This window comes from Argopecten irradians, chromosome 2 (assembly GCF_041381155.1).
Source record: "Argopecten irradians isolate NY chromosome 2, Ai_NY, whole genome shotgun sequence".
Taxonomy (NCBI): Eukaryota; Metazoa; Mollusca; class Bivalvia; order Pectinida; family Pectinidae; genus Argopecten; species Argopecten irradians.
Window position 1 is genome coordinate 10,262,933 of NC_091135.1, and position 23,699 is coordinate 10,286,631.

At 34.8% G+C, this 23,699-nt stretch overlaps 2 protein-coding genes and 1 long non-coding RNA gene across 3 annotated transcripts; all 3 read right to left on the reverse strand.

The window, feature by feature from the left end:
• Window positions 1–4,209: 4,209 nt before the first annotated feature.
• On the reverse strand, window positions 4,210–23,417 carry LOC138314406 (golgin subfamily A member 6-like protein 25). The gene is made up of 4 exons (XM_069254720.1): window positions 22,758–23,417; window positions 21,053–21,109; window positions 19,501–19,752; window positions 4,210–5,096 (listed from the first exon to the last, which is right to left on the reverse strand). Exons 1-4 carry the CDS (start codon window positions 22,815–22,817, stop codon window positions 4,563–4,565), a joined length of 903 nt encoding a protein of 300 aa, XP_069110821.1. The 5' UTR covers window positions 22,818–23,417; the 3' UTR covers window positions 4,210–4,562.
• Window positions 5,713–8,782, reverse strand: LOC138314407 (uncharacterized). The gene is made up of 3 exons (XR_011207372.1): window positions 8,518–8,782; window positions 6,278–6,334; window positions 5,713–5,886 (listed from the first exon to the last, which is right to left on the reverse strand). It is a non-coding gene; the product is annotated as an uncharacterized lncRNA (long non-coding RNA).
• On the reverse strand, window positions 10,439–14,272 carry LOC138316878 (uncharacterized). Its single transcript, XM_069258525.1, has 2 exons — window positions 14,128–14,272; window positions 10,439–11,942 (listed from the first exon to the last, which is right to left on the reverse strand). The coding sequence occupies exons 1-2, from the start codon at window positions 14,185–14,187 to the stop codon at window positions 11,553–11,555; spliced, it is 450 nt and encodes a 149-aa protein (XP_069114626.1). The 5' UTR covers window positions 14,188–14,272; the 3' UTR covers window positions 10,439–11,552.
• Window positions 23,418–23,699: the final 282 nt, after the last annotated feature.

Consider the following 23,699-nt stretch of genomic DNA (forward strand, 5'->3'; position numbering starts at 1 on the left):
CCTATCGCCAGGGGAAGGCGTGCCTTCAAGTATTAAAATGCACCAGACACGCCTCATGTTTATGAAACCTAATATGTGACTACACTGCACCATATTTAGCCACACTATGACTAATATTTGTTAATAAGCCCATAACGCAAATCTTGCAACGATTTGGTGCGTTGCATTTGAATAGCAATTTATGTTTATAATTGTGGTTAACTACAGTACTGCTGAATAGAACTGGAGACGGTATGATCGAGGTCTGATATCCTTATTTGTCAGGCAATTCAGTTGTTTCCCTTTAGAGGTTTGACAAACATCTTAACATAGGTTTCTCAACTGAAATTGATTGGGTGTTGTGTATCTTCTGACATGGAAACGTCCACCCAGACCTCTTCATGGCAAAACCTTGTTTTAGATTCAAATCCAAGATGGCCAACATTATTGCGTATTACATTATTGTGTAGACTTATAACTATTCCAATTGATACTTTTGAAATTCCAAATCGTAGAGCTACATAATACGTAGGCTTTATCTATACCTTAGCTGGTGTCACGTAAGGTAAATGAATGCAATGAATAGTAACCTAAGGGTTGATAGCAATACTTCTGTCAAGAATAAGGTAAACACGCTAATGAAAGAGCAATTCGAGAAGTTCTTAAAAAAGGATGCTTTCTTCATTGGCGCTGACCAGGGTTCGGCATACAAGGCGTTATACCAAAATGTGTAAACCAAGTTGAACATTTCACACAACACAATGACAATGGATATTACTGTGATGTAATCTGTTATCTGTAACAATTGATATTGATTCGGATACCACAAGCATTAGCACAAGCCCTCCACCTCTGAGTCGCAAGTTCGAACACATGTGAGGCAGTTGCCAGTTAACGACCGCTGGTTGTTGGTTTGTCTGTAAATACGCCGGTATTACTCCATCATAAAACCTGATAGTCCTTACATGACCCTGGCTGTGAATGAGACATAAAACGAGACAAACGTACTTAACCTTTTTTCCAAAGAGTGTTTTAAACAAAACATTTTATTGACTATAACTTAGTTTTATGTTTATACGAATTTCTTTGGATTACCACATACTGCAATTCGCCTCTCGAATACCAAGGACAATAAACTAATGATTTAATGCAATATTAGACCAGCTTCAACCATACTTTCTGGGGACGAAACACATAATACGTCGTTGAGAAATCAAATCAAGGAACAGATAATACAACTAAATAACGTATTCTTGAATAGTAAATGTAGATTAATCTTCATGGAAATGATTTTTTAACGGAGGATTAACCTTATTCAGACAAAATTAGCGACGGCTGTCATTGACGTTTACCATATACATTATACTATTTTTGTCACATCTTAACATGTAACATAAACAAAAGTGTAATTTGTGTGTGTGTGTGTGTGTGTGTGTGTGTGTGTGTGTGTTTAATCTCACTTTAATTCTTTTTTCAATTGCATTGTAAGCTTTAAACCAATTCAACTCGACCGTTAAAATCTGACGGTGCTATGAATATATTGATGATTAGTGTCCTTGACCCAAACAAGTATTTTTCCACGATTGTACTGTGGTCAAAGTGCAACCGTCACGACGTAGTGACTATAGAAGTTGTAATTCCATGCTGACATACATATCAAAAACTTTTAACAAAATTTAACGTTACTTTTGTAAGTAACCTTGAGGTTTGTAGTGATGGCTATTTGTGCAGCTAAGTTAACATTTAATTGTAGCTTCACACTCGCAATGTCATTCTTCAGTCATTTTTATCCTAGCACATAAACATATTAAGAAAAAAAGAACATATTATTTCTTTGTGCGTTGTTATTGTAATTATTTCTCTCCATACATAGTGCTAAAACATGTGACTTCATGTGCAAAGGTGCATGTATATAAATAACTTATTAAACGGTTCTTTGTTAGTAGGGTTGATCATATATTGAATGATGTATTGATCGGTAAAACCATGTTTTATCAGGGAAAATCAAATCATGATAGTTCAGCAATCAATGACAGAACAAAGCTTTAAGTGGTTTTGAATTCTATAGGTGTTTTAGAAAAAATATTGTACGTAGTACTACATAATGATTTGTTGACGAATATTAAGGACTGTTTGTGTATATATTTGGCTTGTTTGGGTACTATCAAATTAGTTTCTGTTTAACGTAGACCGTCCCTTATGTGAAGTCATACGTTTGTAACGTCGCTATCCGGATCCCGGCAAACGTATTTTATTTCTTCGTACCCATCTATTACAACTCTCTTCTGACATCGGCATTGGAGCAAATACTTCGTCTGGAACCTTTCTGAGTGTTTACTTGAAGTGTATCAATCTAAAGGTGTGGCAATCGGTAAATATATTATAATTTTGAAGATTCGTGCATGGAGTAAAATCCAAGAATCACTAAACAGTCAGATGATGTACACATGGATATACCGGGAGCCAAAATGAAAAACTTCACGTCAATAGTAACAAATGAATTACCGTTATCGTTATAATTGTATACCTATCTTTTTGCAGAATAGAAATAAATTTACACAGTAGATGGATGCCTTAGGAAGTTAGTGGTGTTATGAATGGAAACATTTCGAGTTTCGAGCTTCGATAGGCACTCTTCGTAAGATACCGGTATACTAATTTTCGTCCGGGAACGGTCAAACAAAATACGGAAATAAAATTGCGGGAAAATATTTTCATTTTATTTCATTTAAATATTTACTTATAATTTGAGAGATGCTATAACGGGAAATAGTCCATTTTAATACGGTATCACACAGAGCAAATATTCGTCTCAGAAAAAACCTGATGTATGTTCTGCTGAATTAGACTCTTTTTGAAAGTATGAGGTCAGCCCTACATGTAGCTTGCAAACTGGTTTGTTATATCTTATATAATAAATAAATAAAACCATTAAGATATGTAGTTATTGTGTTATTTGCATGCTCCAATAATAAAATAAATATCGAAAATTTACAAGCGTAAATGAATAGCATAAAACATTGAACAATGCTACGAATTTGCCTATTCTTAGGTTTTCAGGCCAAAATTTAAGGGGTATTAGAAAGCAAATCGGTCATATTTTGAAAAATAATACGGTGAGGTATACTTTTTATTGGTTTTTCTTATTGCAGAAAAAAAGAAAACATGACCATTTTGATGCAATTTTCACGTAAATTGGGCCCGGATTTTATTTTAAGATAATGATATTTCGTTTTATTGTGGAAAACCCAGCTAATTTGATAGAGTTATAGATTCTATATCACCTACTGAAGGTATGAACATGTTACGGGCATATTCTTTATATGTTAAGGGATGTTACAGGGAGGGAATATTATTTATTTAAAAATCATTAAAATCCGGAATTTTATGTCATTAGTACATATCTTTAAGCAACCATGGAAGAAAAATTAACCCGGTGACATATGAATTTTAAGTGGTTTTGGTGATCAGGATATACCTAAAATCAAAATATCAAACATAAACGAAATCCCCGAGAGAAAACCAGAAGGGACGGTCTACCTTAAGTTTGTTGGTTTGGAATATTGTAATTTTTGGGCTATTTGTGCTTTGGCTTGTTTGGGATACTGTTGTTTGGGGTTATTGCGTTTATTTTTGGCTTGTTTGAGGTACTGTATTTTGAGGTTATTTGCGGTTATTTTTGGCTTGTTTGGGGTACTGTAGTTTGAGGTTATTTGCGTTTATTTTTGGCTTGTTTGGGGTACTGTAGTTTGAGGTTATTTGCGTTTATTTTTGGCTTGTTTGGGGTACTGTAGTTTGGGGTTATTGCGTTTATTTTTGGCTTGTTTGAGGTACTGTATTTTGAGGTTATTTGCGGTTATTTTTGGCTTGTTTGGGGTACTGTAGTTTGATCTTGTTTGTGTTTATTTTTGGCTTGTTTGGGGTACTGTAGTTTAAGACTGTTTCCGTTTAGTTTAGGATTGTTTGGGGTACTGTAGTTTGGGGCTGTTTGTGTTTATTTTAGAGTGTTTGGAGTATTGTAGTTGGGTCATGTTTATATTCAGATTTGCATGTTTGGAGTACTGCAGTTTTGGGTTGTTTGTGTTTAATTTTGGCTTGTTCGGGGTACTGTAGTTTGGGATTGTTGACGATTACTTTGTTATGTATGGCCAATTACTAACGCCCTCTTTGTTTTGTATACGCTGTTATTGTCGCTTTCTTTGTGTAGTATATGGGCAGGTATTGACGCCTTCTTTGTGTAGTATATGGGCAGGTATTGACGCCTTCTTTGTGTAGTATATGGGCAGGTATTGACGCCTTCTTTGTGATGTATGGAATCAAATTTGGTTGAAGATGTAACAGGTTGGTATGATCCTTTATACACATGATTTACTTATTAACAATAGCATTTATCAACTTTTATCAATTTTATGTGCAGACATATATACAAATATATTTTTAAAACGTTGTTTCCTTGTTTGTAAATCACAAAACACATTCCGTTAGTTATAATTTATAATTTATCAGATGCAAAGAATCCTGGCTTGATCTTGATTGATAAGCTTTATTCCTTCACTTTTCTCTTCCAACACTTTCTATCCCTTTTACAGTTGTTTTATTTCGTCGATTCCCCGTTTTTTCCTCTTAGCCTGTTCTATACCTTTTCTTCTATGTCTCGGTTTGTCGAGCCTTTCGGTATCACGCACTACCCTGCCAACCTGTTCTATCCCACGTGGACCTCTCTCTCCAGGTTTTTGTCTTTGTCTGTCGAGCTTTTCTATATCACGCACCACCCTGCCAACCTGTTCTATCCCACGTGGACCTCTCTCTCCAGGTTTTTTTCTTTGTCTGTCGAGCTTTTCTATATCACGCACCACCCTGCCAACCTGTTCTATCCCACGTGGACCTCTCTCTCCAGGTTTTTGTCTTTGTCTGTCGAGCCTTTGTATTTCACGCACCACCCTGCCAACCTGTTCTATCCCACGTGGACCTCTCTCTCCAGGTTTTTTTCTTTGTCTGTCGAGCCTTTCTATATCACGCACCACCCTGCCAACCTGTTCTATCCCACGTGGACCTCTCTCTCCAGGTTTTTTTCTTTGTCTGTCGAGCTTTTCTATATCACGCACCACCCTGCCAACCTGTACTCAAATATAAACGATTCACCTAGTCATACAACGAAGAAGTAAAGATACAATTATTTGCACGAAAGACATAAACGTAAACTCGGTAGCATAATAAGACATAAATTGGACTCAACTATTGCTCGCGTCGAAATATTCAATCATCATTGAATATATACAAGAAATTGATTCAAATTTTACATAAGGGAAATCTGAAAATAAATTTCGGAACTTTTGTTTTTAGTTTGCATAATCTCTGCATGCATTAGTGCAAATCTGGACCCTTTGAAGTACGTTGTCTATAACGTCTGATTTTAATGTAACATAAGCTGAAGAATATAGCCTACAATGAAAAAGTTGACAACGACTTCCTACATTTAAAATTGCTTAATATAATTTAGGTATTCTCCCTTTATATCATAATACGAAAATATACATTATATTTATCATACATGTATTTAAATATTTTGTATTAAAATTATTAAGATAATGCAATGTATGAGGATTGACATGACATTCTAACCAATTGGAAAAACTGTTCTAAATGTATTTGCCAAAATATATCCATATTAGTTATCTTTATTTTTTTTCATTATCACAATGACTAAATTATGAATAGGAAATATGGACAAATCTCAAAATTTTACATATAAGACACAAATCGCAAGTATTTCGGATAAGTTATGACTTTGGAAGGCCGATGAGCTTCTGCCACGGTGCGGCATCCATCATAAAAGTGTTTGTATAAATTTTTGCTCTGATCCCCTAAGAACAGGAGTGGCGGGGCACTCTGGTGGGATAGAGATACCTGAAGCAAAATGAGTGAGACCCAATCAGGTTTAGAGATAAAGTCCTTCAGAAAAGAAACAATAATTAGATGATATTACTTTTAAATCAAACAAACCAAGTGAGTGATACAGGCCCTCTGTGTATTTTGTTCTGAAAATGTGTCAAGTCAAAATGCAAGACATAATATTAACGAAATAGGGAATAAGGTCACCATGGCATACATTTTTGCACAAAGGTTATTTTTCAGCTTTATTATATTAATGCGTCGATGACGAATAATGCATCCTAAACATTGTTCAGCTTCGTAGATTATTCAGATATTACCCTTGTTCCATGGCATAGTTAACATGTAATATACATGTAAGCCAAACATAAACTGTTAAACAATTTTAAAGTACAGGTATTGTTACCTCTCCAAAAGGGGACCAGTTCGATAATTCTTCTTTTTCTTCTCTGTCTCTTTCCATCTGTTCAACAGGAAAAAGATGGGAGAAAAAACACAATAAAAATATTATTTTAATAATTTCCTTCATGTACAATAAACGAGTATTTTATTCCACGTATGTCACTCGAGCTGGTATTGTTAACTCTCCGAAAGGGGACCAGTTCGATAATTCTTCTTTTTCTTCTCTGTCTCTTTCCACCTGTTCAACAGGAAAAAGATGAAAAAAACCACAATAAAAATATTATTTTAATAATTCCCTTCATGTACAATAAACGAGCATTTTATTCCACGTATGTCACTCGAGCTGGTATTGTTAACTCTCCGAAAGGGGACCAGTTCGATAATTCTTCTTTTTCTTCTCTGTGTCTTTCCAACTGTTCAACAGGAAAAAGAAAAAAAATCAATAAAAATATTATTCTAATAATTTCCTTCATGTACAATAAACGAGTATTTTATTTCACGTATGTGACTCGAGCTGGTATTGTTACTTCTCCAAAAGGGGACCAGTTCGATATTCCTTTTTCTTCTCTGTGTCTTTCCATCTGTTCAACAGGAAAAAAAAATTTAAAAATCAATGAAATATTATTTTTATAATTTCCTTCATGTACAATAAACGAGTATTTTATTCCACGTATGTCACTTTGTCACTCGAGCTGAATGTGTCATACGGCTCTGCCATTTTGAGATGGAAAAAATAGACTGCCCATTCATTACATCCAGTGGAACTGTATGATGAGTTGAAAATGTGTTTTCTTCAAGATTGAATTTCATACCGATCTGAGTCACTGCCATTCAGACAATTTGCAGCTAAATTTCACTGGTTCAAATTTTGTGAAAGTTTAATAGACGATGTTGAACATAGCATTTGGCCTCTATTTAACTATTACCCTTCGAGTAAAACAGAATATGTAAGCTTACTTAAAAACGACGGGGTGAAGAAAGACGATAATATGTCACCTGCCCTATTCTGGCTTAGAACTGGTAATCTATGGTAACCGACTGAGGGTTAACAGGACAGACGGAGTGATGACGGACCAACATTCTTTATTACGTCATATTATAGATCACATTGTCTTGTCTTTTTGTAACAGTTCCAATACTTTACATCGTAAATGTTACATATTATTATGAACAAATAGGTGTAGTGTTTGGTCATTTCTAAAATCTGAAACTTTAAAACAGATATGTGTTTTTTTTAACCTCAAACTGAATACTTTATTTTTTTTAAAATCCGACTGAGGTAGATAAAGTTTAAATAAAAAAGACAACCTGAAACACAACTCATAACATCATGTATTGTTACCGCTTAACTTCTACTTGTATATTGGGGTAAGTATAAAACTTGTCTACAAGGTCTATTTCGATTCAAGAATTAGAAAAGCCGGAATAAAAAGTTAATAGTAGGCATTTTATTTGAGGATGTTCATCAAAGTGCCCTTTTGTGCTGATAAAACCATTTCTAGAGTGGGGCAGGCCTTTTTTTACCATTGTTTTATTGGGTTTGGAGTGACAATTTTAGAAAAGTTAAAACAAACCTAAAAAAACCCGCCATAATAGTTATTTTGTTTCAGGAATCTATTGGAAACCCTAACGTTTGATTAATTAATCTTTGGAAGTTATTCAATAGGACACACAAACATGCATAATCCCTTATAAACATTAGTTACAAAACATATTGTATGCACCGTAATTTTTTTGTATACATGTTTAGATGTATACATACTTAATATTGTACTTTAATTTACAATTACGTATAACACTGTAAACTGTGAAATTAAATTTGCTTCACGGTTTGCTCATATGCACTCAGTTTACCGCTGTATATTTGTAATGGTTTTTAGCAGTACTACCAAAAATCTTTTCTTGTACATGCAAAAGTAAAACCTATGCATTGTAAGCATTGTTACTCTCAAACTGCAAGTCAGTTTTGATAAAAAATAAAATATTTAAAGCTCTGATTGTTTCATGGATAGGAAAATTACGGTACCTATATCAGAAATCTAACGACGACTGCTAATAATTCTGCTCAAGTTTCCTAAAAGTTTGATCAAAATCATCACAAAATTACAAGTTATTATAACTTAAAAAAGACATCGAAAATTTTAACTTTGTAATCAAGATAGATTATCATTAGTGACGATTATATAACATTTGCGTCAAATGTATCCAATCATATACAGTTTGCATCAGTAATACATTACTTACCAGGACATTTTCTGCTACCGTAGTTACCAGACAGAACGCAGCAATACAAACGAGCTTCATTGTCGGTTTGACAGGTTAAATGTGGCTGTGGATTGATTGAATGATGGTGTTTAAATACCTTGTTTTGGTTATAACCGAGCCTAGGACACTGTAGCTGTGAAAGACGCCGCTCTTCCTTAAATATCCCTATCGCCAATGTAAGGCGTGTCATCCAGTTTTAAACGCACCAGACACGCCTCTCCTCATGTTTATGATACTTGATATGTGACTGCACTGCACCAAGTTTAGCCTCGCTATGACTCATATTTGTTAATGAGCACATGACGCAAATCTGAATAGCAATTTATGTTTATAATTGTGGTTTACTACAGTACTACTACTTAGAATGGGAGACCGTATGATCAAGGTCTGATATCCTTATTGGTCATGCGATTCATTTGTTTCCCTTTAGAGGTTGGACAAACAACTTAACACAGGTTTCTCAACTGAAATTGATTGGGTGTTTGTGTATCTTCTGACATGGAAACGTCCACCAAGGCCCCTTCTTGGCAAAACCTTGTTTTAGATTCAAATCCAAGATGACCGACATTATTGTATATCCTATTTTGTTGTTGACCTTTATCTATTCCAACGGATACATTTGAAATTCCTAATAGTAGAGCTACACAATAGATGACCGTAGAGTTAATACAAACGTCTCTGATAAGAAATTGCACCTAATAATGTAAACACGTTAATGTAAGAGCGATTCGAGAAGTTCTAGACAAAAGTTGCTTTCTCAATTGGCGCTGGCCAGGGTTCGGCATACAAAACGGTTTACCACAATGTATAAGACAGTTTGAACTATTCACACAACACAATGGTAATGGATATTACTGTGATGATATCTGTTATGTTTTGGATACCATAAGCATTAGCTCAAGCCCTCCACCTCTGGGTGGCTAGTTCGAATCCCATGTGAGGCAGTTGCATGTGACTGACCGCTGGTTACTGGTTTGTCTCTGGATACGCCGGTATTACTTCATCATAAAACCTGGTACTTCCTCAAATGACCCTTGCTGTGAATGAGACTTATCTAGACAAACGTATCAAACCTTTACCCCCAGATGTGTTATAAAAACAGTTTATTGACTATAACTTAGTATTATGGTTATACGGATTTCTGTGGATTACCACATACTGCAATTCGCCTCTCGAATACCAGCTGGAGACGAAACACAAAATACGTGGTTGTGAATTCAAATCAAGGAACAGATAATACAACTTTATAACGTATTCTTGAATAGTTAGTGAAGATTATTCTTCATGAAAATTATTTTTAACGGAAGATTAACCTAATTCAGACAAAATTAGTGACGGCTGTCATTGACGTTTACCATATAGACTATATTCATACTATTTTTGACACATCTCAACATTTAACATAAATAAAAGTGTAATTTTTTTGTGTGTGTGTTATTAAAAACTTACTTTTCACTTTCATTGTCAGCTTTAAACCAATTTGACACCACCGTTACAATCTTACGGCGCTTTGAATATATTAATGGCAAATGTCCATCACTAAACCAAGTGTTTTTCCACTATTGTACTGCGGTCAAAGTGCAACTGTCAAGACCTAGTAACTATAGAAGTTGTAATTCCTTGCTGACTTATACATTAAAAACTTTAAATCTACCATTACGTTTTTGTAAGCAACCTTGATGTTTGTAATGATGGTTATTTGTGCAGCTATGTTAACATTTAATTACAGCTTCACACTAACAATGTAATTCTTCATTTAGTATGCTACTGTAAGAAATTGCACATGAAATATAAAAAGAAAAAAAACTTTTTCTTTGTGCGTTGCTATTGTAATTATTTCTCTTCATACATAGCGCAAAGACATGAGACTTCATATGAAAAGGTGCATGTATATAAAAACTTATTGAAAGGTTCTTTGTTAGAAGGGGTGACCATATACTGAATGATGAATTGATCGAAAAAACCATGTTTTATCAGGAAAAATCAAAATATGATAGTACAGCAATCAATTACAGAACAGAAGTTTTAAATAGTTTTTAATTCTAGACATTCTAGGTATTTAAAAAAAAATGTTCATACATGATTATTTGCTGACAAATATGAAGGGCTGTTTGTATTTATTTTTGGCTTGTTTCGGTACTGATAAAGTAGTTTCTGTTTATGTTTGGTTGTTTTGAATGTTGTACTTTTTGGGTTATTTGCGCTTTGGGTTGTTTGGGCAACTGGAGTTTGGGGTTATTGTGTTTATTTTTGGTTTGTTCGAGTTACTGTAGTTTGAAGTTGTTTGTTTTTAGTTTTGGCTTGTTTGGGGTACTATATTTTTGAGCTGTATGTATTTAGTTATGACTTGGGACTTGGGGTTATTGCCTTTAGTTTTGACTTGTTTGAGGTAATGTAGTTTGGTCTGTTTGTGTTAAATTCAAACTTGTTTGGAGTTTTGTAAAATTGAAGCTGCTTGTGTTCATTTTTTGCTTGTTTGGGGTACTGTATTTTTGAGCTGCTTGTGTTCATTTTTTGCTTGTTTAGGGTACTGCAGTTTAAGGCTGTTTGAGTTTAATTTTGGCTTGTTCAGGGTACTGTAGTTTGGGGCTGTTTAAGTTTAATTTTGGCTTGTTTAGGGTACTGTAGTTTGGGGCTGTTTGAGTTTAATTTTGGCTTGTTTGGGGTACTGTATTTTGGGGTTGTTAACGCCTTCTTTGTTATGTTTGGCCAATTACTGATGCCTTCTTTGTTTTGTATAGGCAATTACTGACACCTTTATTTTGTAATATGTACAATAGTATGTAATAATGTACAAACATATATACAAATATATTTTAAAATAATTCTTCCTTGTTTGACAATTACAAAGCACATTCCGTTGGTTAAAATTTATAATTGGTGAAGTGCAAAGCATCCTAGTTTGATCTGGATTGATTACTTTTACCTCCTTCAATTTACTCTTTAAGCCCTTTCTATCCATTTTGCAGTCGTCTTATTTCGTCAATTTCCCCGATTTTCCCTCTCAGTCTGCTTTATCCCTGGTGGACCTTTTCTCTTGGTCTTTCGAGCCTTTCTAGATCACGCACTGCCCTGCCAACCTGTTCTATCCCACTTTGAGGTATGTCGAGCCTTTCTATATCACGCACTGCCCTGCCAACTTGTTCTATCCCAAGTGGAGGTATGTCGAGCCTTTCTATATCACGCACTGCCCTGCCAACCTGTTCTATCCCAAGTGGAGGTATGTCGAGCCTTTCTATATCACGCACTGCCCTGCCGACATGTTCTATCCCACTTGGAGGTATGTCGAGCCTTTCTATATCACGCAGTGCCCTGCCAACCTGTTCTATCCCACTTGTACCTTTTCCTCCATATTTTTGTCTTTGTATACCGAACTTTTCTATATCATGTACTGCTCTGCCAACCTGTCCGTAAACACCAAAGCTTCACTCAATTATACATTGAAGAAGTACAGATACAATTATTTGCACGTAAATTCGGTAGCATAAGACATAAGTTTGACTCAACTATTGCTCACGTCGAAACATTCAATCATCGTTGTATACAAGAAATAGATTCACAGGTTTCATCAGAGAAAAATTTAGGAACCTTTTTGTCTTGAATTCACATCATCACTGCATGGATAAGTGCAATTTTGGACCTTCTGATATCCGTTGTCGATAACTTTTGATTTTATTGTTAACATAAACTGAAAATAATAGCCTATAATGAAAATTTGCTCAATATAATTTAGGTATTCTCCACTTAATATCATAATGCGAAAAAAGAACAATATTCATCATACTCGTATTTTAATGTTTTGTATTAGAATCATAAACATAATGAAATGGGTAAGGATTGACTTGACATTCTCACTAATTGGAAACAACTATTCTAAATGTTTTTGTATATATCCATATGAATTTTCTTTAATTTTTTTTTCAGTAACAAAACGATTTAATTATAGATAAGAAATATGTAAAAAATCTCAACGAAAACTTACAGAAATATTTCGCAAGAAACGTCTAACCTTGAACGTCTTGCACACAGACTATATCTTTTTCAACTCTACTCTATAAAGGTGTCCATAATGACGAATATTGCATTCTAAAACATTTAACCGCTCCGTGGTGGGATATTCAGATTTTACCCTTATTTCATGGCATGGTATACATATTATACAAGTTTGCCAAACATAAACCGTTAAACTATTTTTAAAGTACAGGTATAGTAACGAGTACATACTTCAACCGATGTTACTCATTCTTCAGTTTCACGTGTGTCACTTGAGCCGAATGCGTCATACGGCTCTGCCATTTTTCGAAGGAAAAAACACACTGTAGACTGCCCTTTTCATAACATCCAGTGAAACTGTATGATGAGTATAAAAAGGGTTTTCTTCAAGATTGAATTTCTAACCGGTCTGAGGCGTTTACTGTCATTTTGACAATTTGCAGACGAATTTCAATTTTGCAAATTTTGTTGAAGTTTAGTAGACGATGTTGAACAAAGCACGATGACCTTATTTATCCTAACCTTTCGAGTTAATTAGAATATGTAAGCTTACTTAAGTATGACAAGTGACGTGGCGAAGAAAGACAATATTATGTCACCTGCCCTATTCGGGCTTAGAACTGGTAATCTATGGTAACCGACTGAGGGTTAACAGGACAGACGGAATGATGACGGACCCAAAGACATTCTTTATTTCCTCATATTACATATCTCATAGTCTTGTCTTTTTTGTAACAGTTCCAATACTTTCCATCGTAAATGTAACATATTATTATGAACAAATCAGTTTAGTGTTCGGTCCTTTCTAAAATGTGTAACTTTAAAACAGATGTGATTTTTTCTATTAGCCTCAAAATGAATATATAATAAAATTAATGAAATTATTATCAATTTTGTTGCTTGCATTGACTGATGACGAAAATTAATATCATGCAAATGTTACACGAAATGCTTCGCAGTTCACTTCATTTGCATGAGATTAGCTTTATTCATCAGTCAATACAAGCAACAAAATTGACAATCAATCCTTCAATGTATGCACTGTAAAAATTGTTTTTTTATGTATGTTTATACATATCCATACTTAGTATTGTACTCTAAATAACAATTACTAATAACACTGTAAGATGTGAAATAGTTTGACCATATGCACTCAGTTAACCGCTGTATATGTGAATGTAATGATTTTAGCAGTACTGCCAAAAATCTATCCTTGTACTTTTAAATTAAAACCTATGCATTGTAAGAATTGTTATTCAAAACTACAAGTAAATTTTGACGAAAAATAAATTATCTAAAACTCTGATTGTTTAGTGAGTATGAGAATTACGGTACCTATAACAGACAAACTCCTAACGACGACTGCTAATAATGAGTAGATCAGGAAAACTGATAATTCGCCTCAAGTTTCCTTAAAATCTTATCAAAATCTTCACATAATTACAATCTAATGTAACTTATTTTAAAAAATCTTCAAAAAACTCAATCTCGTAATGATTGATGTAATTAAGATACGTTATCATATTGACGATTATATAACAGTTACATCAAATGTATCCAAGCATATATAGTTTGCATCAGTAATACGTTACTTACCAGGACATTTCCTGCTACCGTAGTTACCAGAAAGTACACAGCAATACAAAGGAACTTCATCGTCGGTTTGAGCTGTGAATCGATTGAATGATGATCAGACTTAACGTCCTTGTTCCGGTTATAACCCAGCCTAGGACACTGTAGCTCTGAAAGACGCCGATCTTCCTTGTATGTTCATATCGCCAGCGTATCAGCAACAACGCCTCTGATTAGCAATACACGCTGTGACTACACAGCCATGCCTTACATTAGTAACACCCAATGGGACTACACAGCCACTCCTCACATTAGTAACACCCAATGTGACTACACAGCCACTCCTCACATTAGTAACACCCAATGTGACTACACAGCCACCCTCACATTAGTACAACACCCAATGTGACTACACAGCCACTCCTTACATTAGTAACACCTAATGTGACTACACTGCCACTCCTAACATTAGTAACACCCAATGCGACTACACAGCCACTCACTCCACATTAGTAACACCCAATGTGACTACACAGCCACTTTTTACATTAGTGAAACCCAATGTGACTACACAGCCACTCCTCACATTAGTAACACCCAATGTGACTACACAGCCACTCCTCACATTAGTAACACCCAATGTGACTACACAGCCACTCCTCACATTAGTAACACCCAATGTGACTACACAGCCACTCCTCACATTAGTAACACCCAATGTGACTACACAGCCACTCCTCACATTAGTAACACCCAATGTGACTACACAGCCACTCCTCACATTAGTAACACCCAATGTGACTACACAGCCACTCCTTACACTTGTAACACCCAATGTGACTACACAGCCACTCCTCACATTATATTAGTTACACCCAATGCGACTACACAGCCACTCGTCACATTATATATGTAACAACCAATGTGTCTAAACCGCCACTCCTTACATTAGTAACACCCAATGTGACTACACAGTCACTCCTCACATTAGTAACACCCAATGTGACTACACAGCCACTCCTCACATTAGAAATACCCAATGTGACTGCACTTATCACTTCGATATTTAACCAACGTATAATTATATTTGCTAATGAGCATATGACGCAAGTCTTGCAACGGCAGTATAGTTGAGGCCTGATATCCTTATTGGTGAGGCAATTCATATTTTTTCCTTTAGAGGTTGGACAAACTTTTCAAATGAAATTGATCAGGTGCTCGTTTTGGATTCAAATCCTAGATTACCGTCATTATTGTGTATAACATTCTGTATATATATAAATGTTTCAATTGATACAGTTGACATTCCAAATCGTAGAGCTACACAATAAGTAGGCTCTACCTATACCCGAGCTGGTGTCACGTAACGTAAATAAAACAAAAAAAATAGTGACCGAAGAGGTCATACAAATGTTTTATTTATTTATTTTTTTCTGACAAGAAAAAGACATATAAAGGTTAACACGCTAATGTTAGAGTGATTCGAGAAGTTCTAGACAAAAGTTGCTTTTTCCATTGGCGCTGGCCAGGGTTCGGCATACAAGACGCCAGACCACAGTGTATACGCCAAGTGGAATATTTCACACAGTACCATGACTACAATATCATCGTTTTCTCCAGCACAAAACCTGGCATGTCTTTACACGACACTGGCTATTGATAGAAGTAAACAAACCATTACTCAAAGACGTGTTATAAACAAAACATTTTTGTGATTATAATTAGTAATTATAATTTAGTATTGTAATTATTCGATATTCTTTGGTTTACCAGATGTAAATGACACCTCACCTCTCAGTTTCCAAAAGCACTAAACTCACGATTTAACGCAATATTTGACCCTTTTTAACACTACTTTCTGGGGACGAAACCCCCGATATGTCGATGTGAAATCTAATTATTCAACAGCTAATACAAAATAATAACGCTTTCCTGAATAGCTTGTGTACATTAATATTTTGAAAACAATTTTATGAAATGTTTAAACTTTTTTATACAAAAATTAAAAAGCTGTCACTGACGTTTACATATTTACTATATTCATACGGTTTTTGTCACATCTGAACATTTAACATAAATAAAAGTGTATTTTTTTAAAATCTCAATAACATTGTAAATACTTTTTAACTTACATTGTCAGCTGTAACCAATTTAACTCGACCGTTAAAAATTGACGGTGCTTTGAATATATTGATGATAAGAGTCTTTTACCCAAACAAGTACCCTCTCCAGTACTGTATTGCGGTCAAAGTGCAACCTTCAAGACGCAGCGGCTATAGAAATTGTAATTTCTGCCGACATATATATCAAAAGCTAATCTACCATTACTTTCTTAGATTCTTAAGCCATCAAACACGAGGCATAGCCTCTTAGGACTGTTTGTGCTTATTTTAGCTTGTTTGGGTACTGTTAAATTAGTTTCTGTTTAATTTGTTGGTTTGGAATATTGTGATTTTTGGGTTATTCGCGCTTTGGCTTGTTTGGGGTACTGTAGTTTGAGGTTATTTGCGTGTATTTTTGGCTTGTTTGAGGTACTGTATTTTGAGGTTATTTGCGTGTATTTTTGGCTTGTTTGAGGTACTGTATTTTGAGGTTATTTGCGGTTATTTTTGTCTTGTTTGGGGTACTGTAGTTTGGGGTTATTGCGTTTATTTTTGTCTTGTTTGAGGTACTGTATTTTCAGGTTATTTGCGTTTATTTTTGGCTTGTTTGAGGTACTGTAGTTTGATCTTGTTTGTATTTATTTTTGGCTTGTTTGGGGTACTGCAGTTTGGGGTTATTTGCGTTTATTTTTGTCTTGTTTGAGGTACTGTATTTTCAGGTTATTTGCGTTTATTTTTGTCTTGTTTGGGGTACTGTAGTTTGAGGTTATTTGCGTGTATTTTTGGCTTGTTTGAGGTACTGTATTTTGAGGTTATTTGCGTTTATTTTTGGCTTGTTTGAGGTACTGTAGTTTGAGGTTATTTGCGTGTATTTTTGTCTTGTTTGAGGTACTGTATTTTGAGGTTATTTGCGTTTATTTTTGGCTTGTTTGAGGAACTGTAGTTTGAGGTTATTTGCGTTTATTTTTGGCTTGTTTGAGGTACTGTATTTTGAGGTTATTTGCGGTTATTTTTGGCTTGTTTGGGGTACTGTATTTTGAGGTTATTTGCGTTTATTTTTGGCTTGTTTGAGGAACTGTATTTTGAGGTTATTTGCGTGTATTTTTTGCTTGTTTGGGGTATCGTAGTTTAAGACTGTTTCTGTTTAGTTTAGGTTTGTTTGAGGTACTGTAGTTTGACAATGGATATTACTGTGATATAATCTGTTATCTGTAACAACTGATTTGGATACCACAAGCATTAGCACAAGCCCTCCACTTCTGGGCCGCAAGTTCGAAACCATGTGATGCAGTTGCCAGTTGCTGACCGCAGGTTGATGGTTTGTCTCTGGATACACCGGTATTACTTCATCATAAAACCTGATACGTCCTTACATGACCCTGGCTGTGAATGAGATATACAACTAGACAAATGTCTTATAAACAATAAACATTTTATTCACTATAATTTAGTTTTATGGTTATACGAATTTCCATGGATTACCACATACTGAAATTCGCCTCTCGAATACCAAGGACACCAAACTAACGATTTAGTGCAATATTAGACCAGCTTCAACCATTCTTTCTGGGGACGAAACATATAATACGTCGTTGTGGATTCAAATCAAAGAACAGATATTACAAATTGATTACGTTTTCATGAATAGCTAGTGTAGATTAATCTACTTGAAAATAATTTTAACGGGGATTAACCTAATTCAGACAAAATTAGTGACGGCTGTCATTGACGTTTACCATATACACTGTGTGTTGTTTTTTTAATCTAATTTTAATTCTTATTTCAACTGCATTGTAAGCTACATATATGTATAAACCAATTCAACTCGACCGTTAAAATCTGACGGTGTTATGAATATATTGGTAATAAGTGTCCTTGACCCAAACAAGTATTTTTCCACGATAGCACTGTGGCCAAAGTGCAACAGTTTGATGTTTGTAATGAAGGGTATTTATGCAGCTAAGTTAACATTTAATTGTAGCTTCACACTCGCAATGTAATTCTTCAGTCATTTTTTATCCTAGCACATAAACATATTAAGAAAAAAAGAACATATTATTTCTTTGTGCGTTGCTATTGTAATTATTGATCGGTAAAACCATGTTTTATCAGGGAAAATCAAAACATGATAGTTCAGCAATCAATTACAGAACAAAGCTTTAAGTGGTTTTGAATTATATAGGTTTTTTTTTTTGAAAAAAATCTGTTCGTAGTACTACATAATTATTTGTTGACGAATATTTAGGAATGTTTGTGTTTCTATTTGGATTGTTTGGGTACTGTGAAATTAGTTTCTGTTTAAGTTTGTTGGTTTGGAATATTGTAATTTTTGGGGTTATTTGCGCTTTGTGTTGTTTGGGGTACTGTAGTTTGGGGTTAATGCGTTTATTTTTGGCTTGTTTTGGGTACTGTAGCTTGATCTTGTTTGTGTTTATTTTTGGCTAGTTTGGGGAACTGTATTTTGAGGTTATTTGCGTTTATTTTTGGCTTGTTTGGGGTACTGTAGTTTGATCTTGTTTGTGTTTATTTTGGCTTGTTTGAAGTACCGTAGTTTAAGACTGTTTCTGTTTAGTTTAGGCTTGTATGGGGTATTGTAGTTTAGGACTGTTTCTGTTCAGTTTAGGTTTGTTTGAGGTACTGTCGCTTGGGGCTGTTAGTGTTTATTTTTGGCTTGTTTTGGGTAATGTAGTTTTGGGTTGTTTGTGTTTAGTTTTGGCTTGTTCGGGGTACTGTAGTTTGGGAATGATGGCGCCGACATTGTTATATAGAGACCGCAGAACCAAATGATTTTGCTATATATGATATATTAACGTTTGCCACTGTCCAGGTTAAATGGAGATTTCAAGTCTGGTAACCTGTCACAAATTTTGAAGAATGGCATCTTGCATACCTGTGAATGAAAAGAAATTTAGATCTACCATCTTGCTAAACTTTAATGTTGGGGTGCCATCGTATGATGAATTTCGCACCAAAAATTGACCAAAATGTTCATGAAATTCCAATATTGATACACTTGACAGAATTTTAATATATTTTTGAAACGTTGTTTCCTTGTTTGTAAGTCACAATACACATTCCGATAGTTATTATTTATAATTTATCAAATGCAAAGTATCCTGGCTTGATCTTGATTGATAAGCTTTATTCCTTCACTTTTCTCTTCCAACACTTTCTATCCCTTTTACAGTTGTTTTATTTCGTCGATTCCCCGTTTTTCCCTCTCAGCCTGTTCTATACCTTTTCTTCTATGTCTCGGTTTGTCGAGCCTTTCGGTATCACGCACTACCCTGCCAACCTGTTCTATCCCACGTGGACCTCTCTCTCCAGGTTTTTGTCTTTGTCTGTCGAGCTTTTCTATATCACGCACCACCCTGCCAACCTGTTCTATCCCACGTGGACCTCTCTCTCCAGGTTTTTTTCTTTGTCTGTCGAGCCTTTCTATATCACGCACCACCCTTCCAACCTGTTCTATCCCACGTGGACCTCTCTCTCCAGGTTTTTTTCTTTGTCCGTCGAGCTTTTCTATATCACGCACCACCCTGCCAACCTGTACTAAAATATAAACGATTCACCTAGTCATACAACGAAGAAGTAAAGATACAATTATTTGCACGAAAGACATAAACGTAAACTCGGTAGCATAATAAGACATAAATTGGACTCAACTATTGCTCGCGTCGAAATATTCAATCATCATTGTATATATACAAGAAATTGATTCAAATTTTACATAAGGAAAATCTGAAAATAAATTTCGGAACTTTTGTTTTTAATTCACATAATCTCTGCATGCATTAGTGCAAATCTGGACCCTTTGAAGTACGTTGTCTATAACTTTTGATTTTACTGTAACATAAGCTGAAGATAACAGCCTACAATGAAAAAGTTGACAACGACTTCCTACATTTAAAATTGCTTAATATAATTTAGGTATTCTCCCTTTATTTCATAATACGAAAATATACATTATATTTATCATACATGTATCTAAATATTTTGTATTGAAATAATTAAGATAATGCAATGGATTAGGATTGACATGACATTCTAACCAATTAGGAAAACCGTTCTAAATGTATTTGCGAAAATATATCCATATTAATAACTTTATTTCTTTTTTTTTCAGTAACACAATGACTAAATTATGAATAGGAAATATGGACAAATCTCAAATTTTACATATAAGACACAAATCGCAAGTATTTCGGAAAAGTTATGACTTAAGGCCGATGAGCTTCTGTCATGGCGCGGCATTCATCATCAGTCCGTCGTCCGTCCGTCGTCCGTTCGCTATCATTTCCCTTAACGTTACTTCATGTAGTCACATAGTTCTACAGAATCGTAACCAAATTTAGCCTGAATCATCCTTGTGGGAAGTGTAAAAGTGTTTGTATAAATTTTGGCTCTGATCCCCCAAGAGAAGGAGTGACGGGGCACTCTGGTGGGATCGAGATACCTGAAGCAAAATGAGTGAGACCCAATCCGGTTTAGAGATAAAGTCCTTCAGAAAAGAAACAATAATTAGATGATATTACTTTTAAATCAAACAAACCAAGTGAGTGATACAGGCCCTCTGTGTATTTTGTTCTGAAAATGTGTCAAGTCAAAATGCAAGACATAATATTAACGAAATAGGGAATAAGGTCACCATGGCATACATTTTTGCACAAAGGTTATTTTTCAGCTTTATTATATTAATGCGTCTATGACGAATAATGCATCCTAAACATTGTTCAGCTTCGTAGATTATTCAGATATTACCCTTGTTCCATGACATAGTTTACATGTAATATACATGTAAGCCAAACATAAACTGTTAAACAATTTTAAAGTACAGGTATTGTTACCTCTCCAAAAGGGGACCAGTTCGATAATTCTTCTTTTTCTTCTCTGTCTCTTTCCATCTGTTCAACAGGAAAAAGATTTTTAAAAATCAATAAAAATATTATTTTAATAATTTCCTTCATGTACAATAAACGAGTATTTTATTCCACGTATGTCACTCGAGCTGGTATTGTTAACTCTCCGAAAGGGGACCAGTTCGATAATTCTTCTTTTTCTTCTCTGTGTCTTTCCAACTGTTCAACAGGAAAAAGAAAAAAAATCAATAAAAATATTATTCTAATAATTTCCTTCATGTACAATAAACGAGTATTTTATTTCACGTATGTGACTCGAGCTGGTATTGTTACTTCTCCAAAAGGGGACCAGTTCGATATTCCTTTTTCTTCTCTGTGTCTTTCCATCTGTTCAACAGGAAAAAGATAAAAAAAAAATCAATAAAAATAGTATTTTTATAATTTCCTTCATGTACAATAAACGAGTATTTTATTCCACGTATGTCACTATGTCACTCGAGCTGAATGTGTCATACGGCTCTGCCATTTTGAGATGGAAAAAACACATAGTGTAGACTGCCCTTTCATTACATCCAGTGGAACTGTATGATGAGTTGAAAATGTGTTTTCTTCAAGATTGAATTTCATACCGATCTGAGTCACTGCCATTCAGACAATTTGCAGCTAAATTTCACTGGTTCAAATTTTGTGAAAGTTTAATAGACGATGTTGAACATAGCATTTGGCCTCTATTTAACTATAACCCTTCGAGTAAAACAGAATATGTAAGCTTACTTAAAAACGACGTCGTGAAGAACGACAATAATATGTCACCTGCCCTATTCGGGCTCAGAACTGGTAATCTACGGTAGCCGACTGAGGGTTAACAGGACAGACGGAGTGATGACGGATCAACATTCTTTATTACGTCATTATATAGATCGCATTGTCTTGTCTTTTTGTAACAGTTCAAATACTTTGCATCGTAAATATTACATATTATTATGAACAAATAGGTGTAGTGTTTGGTCATTTCTAAAATCTGGAACTTTAACACAGATGTGGTTTTTCTTTAGGTCTCAAACTGAATACTTGTTTTTAAAATCCGACAGAGGTAGATAAAGATTAAATAAAAAGTAACAACATCAAATACAACTCATAACTTGATGTTTTGATAAAGCTTAACTACTACTTTTATATTGGGGGAATTATATAGCTTGTCTCCAAGGTTTATTTCGATTCGAGAATTAGAAAATCCGGAATAATAAATTAATAGTAGGCATTTTATTTGAGGATGTTCATCAAAGTGCCCTTTTGTACTCATGAAACTATTTCTAGAGTGTTCAGGCCTTTTTTACCATTATTTTATTGGGTTTGGAGTGACAATTTTAGAAAAGTTAAAAAAAAATAAAAAAAATCTATTGGAAACCCTAAGTTTGATGAATTAATATTTGGAAGTTATTCAATAGAACACACAAACATGCATGATCCCTTATAAACATTAGTTACAAAACATATTGTATGCACCGTAATTTTTTGTGTATACATGTTTAGATGTATACATACTTAATATTGTACTTTAATTTACAATTACTAATAACACTGTAAACTGTGAAATTAAATTAAGATAGATTATCATTAGTGACGATTATTTTAACATTTGCGTCAAATGTATCCAAGCATATATAGTTTGCATCAGTAATACATTACTTACCAGGGCATTTTCTGCTACCGTAGTTACCAGACAGAACACAGCAATACAAACGAGCTTCATTGTCGGTTTGACAGGTTAAATGTGGCTGTGGATTGATGGAATGATGGTGTTTAAATACCTTGTGTTGGTTATAACCGAGCCTAGGACACTGTAGCTGTAAAAGACGCCGCTCTTCCTTAAATATCCCTATCGTCAGAGTAAGGCGTGTCGTCCAGTTTTAAACGCACCAGACACGCCTCTCCTCATGTTTATGATACCTGATATGTGACTGCACTGAACTAAGTTTAGCCTCGCTATGACTCATATTTGTTAATGAGCACATGACGCAAATCTGAATAGCAATTTATGTTTATTATTGTGGTTTACTACAGTACTACTAATTAGAATGGGAGACCGTATGATCAAGGTCTGATATCCTTATTGGTCAGGCAATTCATTTGTTTCCCTTTAGAGGTTTGACAAACAACTTAACACAGTTTCTCAACTGAAATTGATTGGGTGTTTGTGTATCTTCTTACATGGAAACGTCCATCCAGACCCCTTCATGGCAAAACCTTGTTTTAGATTCAAATCCAAGATGACCGACATTATTGTATATTATATTCTTATGTTGACCTTTATCTATTCCAACTGATACATTTGAAAATCGTAATCGTACAGCCAAACAATAGATGACCGTAGAGGTAATACAAATGTCTCTGCTAAGAAATTGCACCTAATAAGGTAAACACGCTAATGTAAGAGAATTTCTAGAGAAAAGTTGCTTTCTCAATTGGCGCTGACCAGGGTTTGGCATACAAAACGTTATACCACAATGTATTAGACAGTGTGAACTATTCACACAACACAATGATAATGGATATCACTGTGATGATATCTGTTATGCTTTGGATACCATAAGCATTAGCTCCATCTGGGTTGCAAGTTCGAATCCCATGTGAG